We start from the raw sequence: 9,876 nt of genomic DNA on the forward strand, positions 1-9,876 counted from the left end.
ATTCAAAATTAAAAGCACAAAATTGTTACGTTATTCCTGCATTAGCATGAAGTCCAAAAGCTTCTGGGGGATCAACAGACGATAGATTGTTATTAATGTAATTGCGAACATCTTCTAATTTTTTCAGCTTGCCAGGAATTTGGTAACCTTTATAAAATTGAAATGAATCTTGGAACATGCTCTCCGAAAACCATACCTGACAAAAAACAACTTGTTAAATTTGTTAATGCTATGAATTATCAATCACCATACTTTTGTAAAAGTATTTAAAAGCCTTTTGTCATAATCGTCTGTAACTCTGCCTCCGTATTGAATTTCACTTAGCATATATCTTACAGTTACCCAAGAAACACCCTAGAACAAAAAAAAATTTGTTTTAATATATATATATATATATATATACTATATTATATATATATATATATATATATATTATATATATATATATATATTATATATATATAATATATATATATAATATATATTATATATATAATATATATTATATATATATATATTATATATATATATATTTTGTCAGGTATATATAAATATATATATATATATATATATATATATATATATATGCATATATATACATCAATCAATCTTCGTTTAGCGTCCAGAGACCCATTTTCCGAGATAGGACGTTGTTTTATTTGCCATAAACTTTTTGCGCCAAATTAAACGATCAGTTGTATCCATTTCATTTAAATATAGAGCTTCCATGTCTTGCTCGATTGTTTGCGACCAGGACATCTTTAGACGGCCTTTTGGACGTGTGCCAGGTACTTCAACATCTGCAAGAAAAGTTATGGCACTGTTTTCACTTCGTTTGACAGGACCAAACAACCGCAGACGGTGTTGCCGGCATTCGTCGTTTATCTCATCTAAACCAGCACGACACAGGATTTCGGTAGATTTGATATGGTCCTTCAGACTAATCCGTTGCATCCATCGGAGCATTTTCATATCGGTTCTGAAGTTGTTGTTCCAGTCTGGTTGTCATTGGCCATGTTTTTGCACCATATAACAACACCGGACGTATCACTGATTTATAAAGTCTTAGTGGTAGTGGGATGTCATGCCGCATCAATACAGAAGCAAGGAGATGCCATTTATTCCAGGCTGCACGTATGCGTGCTCGAACGGCAGCTTCAGCCGTTCCATTACAATCTAGAACATTCTCTAGATATTGAAACGATGTGACTTTCTCTACCTTAATGGCTTCAAAAACAGTGCTATTTCGAATTTGTTGTTGCGGATTGATGCAAGCAAGACAAACAAAATTGGACACTTTAGATAAATTACCAATTATTTTTGAACGACGTTTGTGACACCACTGGTTACACTGCTGACACTTGATTGAATTGTTACCTACACCAGCTTTACAAACTGAACAGGGCCATCGTCCAGTAGCTGTGGATTGGATGGGTTCACCAGTGTTTATTGCTTTGGTTTTGCTGATGTTGAATTTGAATCCATGATCGGCCAGTCTGGTGTTCCAATCTTCAAACATCTGGACTGCATTCTGCTCAGACGTGGCTGTTAAAACGATATTATTAGCATATATTAGATTTCAAATGTCACCAGTGTATATAGGCTTTGTGATTTCTTCCATCATAGTTATAAATTACACAGTTGACTGAGAATCGAGCCTTGGTGAACTCCAACGCCGATGTCAAATGCATCTGTGTTTCCAACCGTTGTGCTGACGAGAATCTTAGTATTTGAGAATCTTAGTTGCCGAAGGATGTGAATTGCATCAATTGTTGATTTCCCCGTTAGGAAACCAAATTGATAATTTCCGATTGTGGTGCACGACGTTGATCTTTTCTCAATGATTTTCTCGACAATTTTCAGAGTGCGTTCTAACAGATGTATACCCCAATAGATCACCATTGCCTTTGTATAGCGGAACTTTCATGCTGTAGTTCTATTCAGTCGACATTGTCGACATTCTTCACACTTCACGACAAAGTTATAGTAACGTTTAAATACCTGCAGTAGCAGATGCTTTGATAATGTCATTTGTGAGTCCAGAGGGCCCTGCTGCCTTTCCATCCTTCATAACTTTCAGAGCTTTTGTAAGCTCCTTTACAGTGATGTCTGGAATCGGATCTTCGATGGATTGAGCGTCAAAGTTGACATTGATGGGATTTGTTTCATTTAACAGTCGGTTGATGTATTCTCTCCACTGTAACTTGATCTCATCTTGTTCAAGAACCATCTCATTTTAGTCGTTTTTGATACATGAGGTACCAACTATATTTTTTTTCGTACGCTTCGCTTGTTTTACTATACGATACAAATATTTCATTTGTTCACCTTTGCTTTTAGTGAGCCACTCTCTGTACTGATCTGTCTGAGCCAGTGCGACTTTACGTCTTGCATAGTTGTTCTTCTCACGGAAAATTTTATGGTCATCAACAGACTTTGATATTCGCCATTGCTTGTATACAACTTTCTTTTCAGCTATTGCATTTTGTACACTGTCATTTCACCACCAAGTGTCACGTTCATGCTGACGTTTTGTACCAGTTTTCCCACAAACTGTAGTCGCAGCGTTCATCAAAACGCTTTTGTATGTACTCCAATCTGTACTGGCTTGCGATTGGTGGTCTAACTGTGTTGCGACAATTTGTTGAAATTTTTATCGATGAATATTGCTTTTCAGCTTCCACGTTTTGATTCTCCGAGACATTTTGTTTAGACTTATGTTTTGACTTTCAAAAACCAGGTCTACCACAAGGAGTCTATGTTGGGCGACACATGATTCGCCAGGTATAATTTTGACATTTTTGAATAGCCTTCGGTGTTGTTGCTAATGGCACACTTTTGTATGTTAGGAAATGTTCCAACCTTTTTCTAAAATATGTGTTCAATAAACAAAACCCGTGACTTTCAGCAAACTCAAAGATGCGGTTGCCATCTTCAATCCGTTCTCCATAGCCAAAACCGCCATGTAAGTTGTCAAAACCATCTGTTTTCTCTCCAACGTGGCCATTGAGACCGCCTCCAATCAGGATTGTTTCAGATTTTGGTATTGTTGAGATGGTGTCAGAGAACGCAGCCCAGAAGTCATTTTTCATCTCTTCTGATTCGCCTGTCTGTGGTGTGTATGCAGAAAAAATAATCATTGTTTGCTTTTCTAGGCGAAGCTTGATCCACATAAGACGTGAATTAATCCTTTTAAAATCCAGTACTTCTTGGGCTAGCAGTTCTCTGACAAAAATTCCAACACCATTTCTGGCCGTCTTTTAACCATTCCAGAATGGTTTATATTTTTTTTTGTCTGAGTTGACATGACAAACACCATTCGATTTCCATCGGGTCTCCTGAAGACAGCAGATGTATGTATATATCGTAGTGAGAAATGGTGTACTTTATGTACTCGTACTGGCCAACCGTACTTGCGAGAGCAAGTCGGAAATTCTAAATCCCTTATATATATATATATATATATATATATATATATATATATATATATATATATATATTTATTTATTTATTTATTTATATAAATTCCGCACGATCGCCAAAAATTCCCAGCTCAACTAGATCATCCAACCACCAACTCCACTCTATAATCTACAAATCCATCTTTTCTAACTTAATCATATAAAAAAAATTTACAACATTCTGCTTTCTACAATGATATCTGATTCTAACAAATAAAAACAGCATTACTTATATAGCACAATTTGCAAATGAGCATTTTGATTATTGCAGCGGATATTTTATATGTATTTTTTAATTATATATATTATATATAATTCACATATATATTATATATATATATACGTATATATTAAACAATGTTTACAAATGTTTGGTGTTAATATGTTTGTAGTTCGTTTTTTCTATTTTTCTTACTAAAGTTTTTTGGAGAACGTTTAGTTTATTAAAATTCAAAATAAACTTATTTTCCAAATTCATGCTGCAAATAAGGCCATATTTCGATTCCGAATGAATCATCATAAGTGCAATTTAATTTATAGAGGGAAATATTCACTTTGTCAAAGTGAACTTAGAATTTATAGAATATCGTAAAAAATTGTGGTCTCTCTATATATATATACACATAATTTATATATATATGTTCTACATATTATTTTGTATTTTCGTTATATTGAATCGATTACTTTTCTGTTTATGACCAAATTTTAATCTTAATTCTGTACAATGCATTATGATTTTTCGTTTGTTGTTTCAAATATGTTAAGTTCAGTTTTTGTTAGATAGCGCTTTTGAGATTCGTTTAATTAGCGCTTCATAAATGTTTCAATAATATATATATATATATATATATATATATATATATATATATATATTTATTATAGAAGTAATCATTCAAATATAAATATATAAATAAATATATTATAACAATTTATAATGTAATGAATAGTAAAACTACTTTTTTTATATCTAGATCATCCAAATGATTTTGAATGAACTGCACACTGGCTGACCAGTCGGATAAATTAAATTCATACGGAATGTTCCAACCAAGAGGTCCAAATTTTCTCCTTTCCTGTTAATTAAACAAAGAACAAATAATCAAAATCATTTTATTGAGAATCAAACTGGATTAAAATAGTATCAATCAGGCAACCGATAATGTGATAAAGAAATCATCTCAACAACTGCTTGATTATAAACTGAGAAAATTGCACACACATAAAAAATTGGTTAACTAATAAAAATATTTTTCACGAAATATAGCGGTAACATATTTTCAAATTGTAAGTTGTTTACTTTTGATTTACACTCAAAAATACTGAACCTTCTTTTAGAAACAAACAATTTCAGATAAAAATAACGAAGAGCTATAATTTTTTATGGCATTGTTAACAGATATTATTATTATTATTATTACAAATCTTTTTTCAACAATTCTCCTAGGCATAAACAAGAAACACACAGTGCCTGCAAATGGACGTGAAATAAAGCATCAAACACATTGCATGTGATAGACTGGGATCTCTTTGTAGTCGAGCCGGTTACGGAGATATCAGTACCAGGCACTTTACCTAACTTTACCTCAAATTATAAATTTTACTACCATATAAATATTAGTTAAAATTAACAATTTAGACTGAAATAATTTTTTTTGTGTTATTTCCTAAAAATTTGTCCTTGTCAATTTTGTGACGCTATTTTGTCATGGTAAAAAATAACATCTAGATAATGAAATAAATCGGTTTACAAGTTACAGTGCCCTTTCGTGTGATGTTGTTTGATGCGCAATAAAATGTTTATTGCCATTTAGTCCGAAATAGAAAAACTACCATACTTGCGTGATTGCGTGAAACTATGCTATTGATACAACCTATGTCGTGATATGAAACTGGTTAGGTAAAAAATGATTTGTAAAAATTATTCGGCTTGACAGAACGTCATAATGGAAAAACAAAAAAATAATTAGTCACGCTTTTTAAACATTCGTAATAAAATAAATAAAAAATTAAAAAAAATTAATTAATTTTCTGACTCGTAATGATTGCTATGATTTTAAAAATTTACAAGCACGATGATTATACAAGTTAAAACAATTGTAAGAAAAAAATTCAAAGAACTAGGAAGAAGACAATACCCAGTTGAAAATTCTTCAAATCATGAATGTGCAGAAAATCGAAAAATCTTAATTTATGCAACCATGTTTTGTTTACATAAATAAATTGCCAAAAACTAATTTTCACAAAACTAGTACATGTTCTAAAATACACAACAAAAAAACAGTAACTAACTCGACACTTAACTTACATTGTACCCGTGTACCTAGTATTTGCCAAATGCATTGATTTTTGCAAACTTCAAATCAAATACTAAATGTTAGTTTCATTACCGGATTAGTAAATGTATTTGGCGTGATGTTATTAGCTTTGAGCTGTGTATTTCTGAGTTGAATGTGTGGTTTTTGTACAAAAATATGTGGCATTAGCTAGGCTGTCGCAATTTTAGTGTCGGTGGGGTAGGAAATTTTTCCTAGAGCCGGAGTCAAAACTTCTGAAGTCAGAATTTTTTAAGACACCGAACTCCGATTTCAGAAAATTTTATGAATTTAATTTTTATTTTTTATTCTGTAATTTTTTTAAGATCGTGTTTTTTAACTTATAAATATGTGCAATAATATGCAATCCTCGATTGAATTCAACGTCATTGTCCAAAATTGAGAGCTATAAAAAATTAAAAAATTGCTCATTATCTACGTTGCTGCTTATACGATGAACAAATGATAGGATAATTTAACAAAATTTTTTTTCTACGGTTTCGAACAAGTCTCTTCTATCATTTTATTCGAGTGAGTTCAAAAGTAGCTACTTAGGATTCAGAATTATAAATAAATGGTTAATATTCAAATGTTTCAAACAAAAATTTTTATAAAATATTAAAGAGATCGCTAAACTAATATCTTGACTTCTATAATATGTGAAAGATGCGATCGAAAAAACTTTATGATTGAGAAAAAAGCGTATTTCAATTGAAAGAAGTTTTGTATTGAAACCTGCACAACGGTGTGTAAAAATGAAACTGCGTAGAGCATCGGTCTCCATTGTTGAAGAGTTGTAGCTTCCAAAAGATCCTTTTTAATTATTTTCGTAATTTAAGCTGCTTGCACATTAACGCTTTAAATATTAACTTATATTTATTGTAACGTGAGAGAGTAGAACATTTCTTTTAATTTTAATAAATTGAAGCATTTTATAATAAAAAACAATAAAAACACAAAAGTAATTTTTGAAATAAAAAACATTTGAAAGACAAGATAAAAATGAACCTGATTAACATTGCTCATATATGTTCTTTTAAGACCTGCCTTGATGCCTTGAGGTGGCTCGTTTGTGTATTTAATTGACATCTAAATGTTTTTAAAAGTGGCAATTATTTAAAAAAAAAATAAGAGCACAACAAATTATGTAAGTCTATCTACATTTAAAAAATATCTGAGTGTTTATTGTACATGAAAAACTTTTATGTGCCTTTGAATTTTATTTGAGTACAAAGTTTATGTTATTTAGATTCTTATGTTTGAATAACCTGTAATAATCCAACGTGAAAGGATGGATGAACTTCAGTTGTTAACCACAACCTGAAATTTTCATGGCACGATTCCATATTTACCATCATATCGAAAAGTTCATTCATGAAGGCAAGAGCAAGATGACAATTTTGTAAAAGAGCCCAACCTCCCTTCATAATTAAATCATTATTTTTATTATTTAAATGAGTAAAAAAATTATTTGACAAAAAAATTTAGCGTGGTATTATGACGTTGTTAAGTTGGGAAACAGTTATTAATGAATTAAAAACTACATGATGATAATAAATGAGAAATATATATATTAAATCCAAGTCAAGCAAGTAACTCAATGAGATATTGTCGTAGATTTTATTTATTACATCTAATAAATACATGTATACGGATTGTTAGTGACTTTTTGCCCAATGTAAAATTATCCCGAGGTTAGTAATAGGTATTCTTGTTTCTCTCCTTTGTGAAACCTACACTCTTTTTCATTGTTATCTCGCCTTCTGCTTTCTTTGTAAGCCCTTACATTATTATTTTTTTTAGCAAAAGTTTGTTGGCATGTAAAATATGTCACCTCTTCTGTCTATTTACCTGTTTCTCATATTGTTGTGTATATCACATGCATATTTTTATCAGCTTATTTTCTCCAATTTCCAATATCACTGCTAAATTTTTCAATACTAATTTAAATAGTACAGTTATATTTTTTTATGAATCTTGTTGTTCTCCACGTTTTATTTTTCACCTTTTATATATAATTCACTGCAATAAACTTTCCATTTTTTAGTTATTTCGTTTCTCTTCTCCCTGATAAGTTCTTCAAGTTTGCAATTTACGTATTATTTGTTTTGAAATTTCAAAAGTTATCCTGAGTCTCATATTTTACCTGTATATTTTAAAATAGTATTCACAGAACCTTAAGAAGTTTTTTTTATAGTTGTTTATGTTTTTCATTTACGCTTTTATTTGTTAGTGTTGTTCTTCATTTAAAAGCGCCTAGTCCTGTTTTGCAGTGCGCGCAGTGACCGACTTCAAATACGAAAATTTGATTTCCGCCTTTGTGGGTGATGCATCATTTAGCACGTGTTTAAATTTGCTGCTTGTGTTGTTGATTCTTCTGAAATCTGTGTGTTGTTGATTCTTCTGAATTCTGTATTTATATTATTAGTATTCTGTATTAGTGCTTTAAACTTTTTTTAAATTTTCTATTATTTTCAAAGTTACATTTGAAATCCATTTTAAACATTTTGTTGTCAAACTGACCGTTTTGTTAAACCATATAAGACCGTTTTTATTAACAGCCACCTCATTCAGTATATTTCCTTTAATTTGTTTCCATTTAAGCCTTGCAGTTCTCATCATCTCTTCCCAACTGCTTAAATTTATTATTTTCTAGGTTATCGATGCAAAATTTTACTCTCTACTCTCTTTGCTAAAAAAAATGCAAATATGCCAACTCTGTGAATATTTAACACAAAGCCTACATTTTCATAATTATTATCATTAGCTGTTTTTTATACCTAATACAAAAGAATCTATTCTTACGCTGTGTTTTCTAAATATTTTGACAAACAAAATCACTTTTTCAAAACTTTTTAAAATATTTATGTTCCATCAAAATTCGTTTGTTTTTTAAATAAAAAAATCAATAATTTTCTAACGTTAGTCACAAAAAGGTTTAACAAATTTCTTGCATGAATCTCCTGACCTTGTCCCATTGATATAGACCTACATTCTATCAACAAATTTTATAAAATTTAAAACATCTTCCAAAAAATATATATCCCAAATTAATTTCTCATTTCAAAAAGTTTGAACATTTTTTATGTCTTTCGTTTCAGTCGATTGCTTTTATTCATTTTTTTCTTTTTCAACTCGTCAGTGATACAAATAGTTAGAATCACCATGGACAAAAATACAGAATTTTCAATGAAAAAACAAAAATTAGTTTAAACTATTTATTGTAGTGTCAAATGCACATCTTGCAATTTTATATGAATTCGAGCAAATAGACCAGTGCACCCCACGTTGTAAGAAAATCGCTTTGTTTTCATCGCAAATGTACCGTTTTTTTTTTGACAAAAAAGTTGATATGATAAGCCAAAAAAAAATGGTCGGCTCAATTTTGACGACAATAGCACAAAGGTTAAAAGTTAACTTCTATCCAATCAATCTTCGTTTTGCGTCCAGAGACCCGGTTTCCCGAGGTAGGACGTTGTTTTCTTTGCCATCAACTTTCTACGCCAAATTAGACGATCAGTTGTATCCATTTCATTTAAATTTAGAGCTTTCATGTCTTGCTCGATTGTTTGCGACTAGGACTTTTTTGGACGGCCTTTGGGACGTGTGCCAGGTACTTCAACATCTGCAGGAGAACTTATGGCACTGTTTCCACTTCGTTTGACAGGACCAAACCACCGCAGACGGTGTTGCCGGCATTCGTCCTTTATATCATCTAAACCAGCACGACGCAGGATTTCGGTAGATTTGATGTAGTCCTTCAGACTAATTTGTTGCATCCATCGGAGCATTTTCATGTCGGTTCGTTGAAGTTGTTGTTCCAGTTTGGTTGTCATTGGCCATGTTTCTGCACCATATAATAACACCGGACGTATCACAGATTTATAAAGTCTTGATCGTAGTGGTAGTGGGATGTCACGCCGCATCAATATAGAGGCAAGGAGATGCCATTTATTCCAGGCTGCACGTATGCGTGCTAGTTAACTTCTATCCGATTGAGAAAATTATTTTTATTTACAAGTATGGCGATTCAGAAGAAATTCAGCGTCATTTGAGGGGTTTGTGTGATTTTAATTTGCTAAGTTTGTGTATGAAAAAAATTC

At 31.5% G+C, this 9,876-nt stretch overlaps 1 protein-coding gene across 1 annotated transcript in view; it reads right to left on the reverse strand.

The window, feature by feature from the left end:
- HELRODRAFT_86576 (hypothetical protein) overlaps nt 1-9,876 on the reverse strand; it is a gene marked incomplete at both ends in the record, with an annotated part of 38,909 nt that overhangs the window by 15,676 nt on the left and 13,357 nt on the right. Inside the window, 7 exons of the mRNA XM_009027938.1 lie at nt 30-196; nt 253-354; nt 4,418-4,534; nt 6,509-6,586; nt 6,782-6,862; nt 7,042-7,194; nt 8,695-8,768. Coding sequence (XP_009026186.1) covers nt 30-196; nt 253-354; nt 4,418-4,534; nt 6,509-6,586; nt 6,782-6,862; nt 7,042-7,194; nt 8,695-8,768 — 772 coding nt within the window. The remainder of the gene's footprint in view (nt 1-29; nt 197-252; nt 355-4,417; nt 4,535-6,508; nt 6,587-6,781; nt 6,863-7,041; nt 7,195-8,694; nt 8,769-9,876) is intronic.

This window comes from Helobdella robusta (genome assembly GCF_000326865.2).
Source record: "Helobdella robusta unplaced genomic scaffold HELROscaffold_52, whole genome shotgun sequence".
Taxonomy (NCBI): domain Eukaryota; kingdom Metazoa; phylum Annelida; class Clitellata; order Rhynchobdellida; family Glossiphoniidae; genus Helobdella; species Helobdella robusta.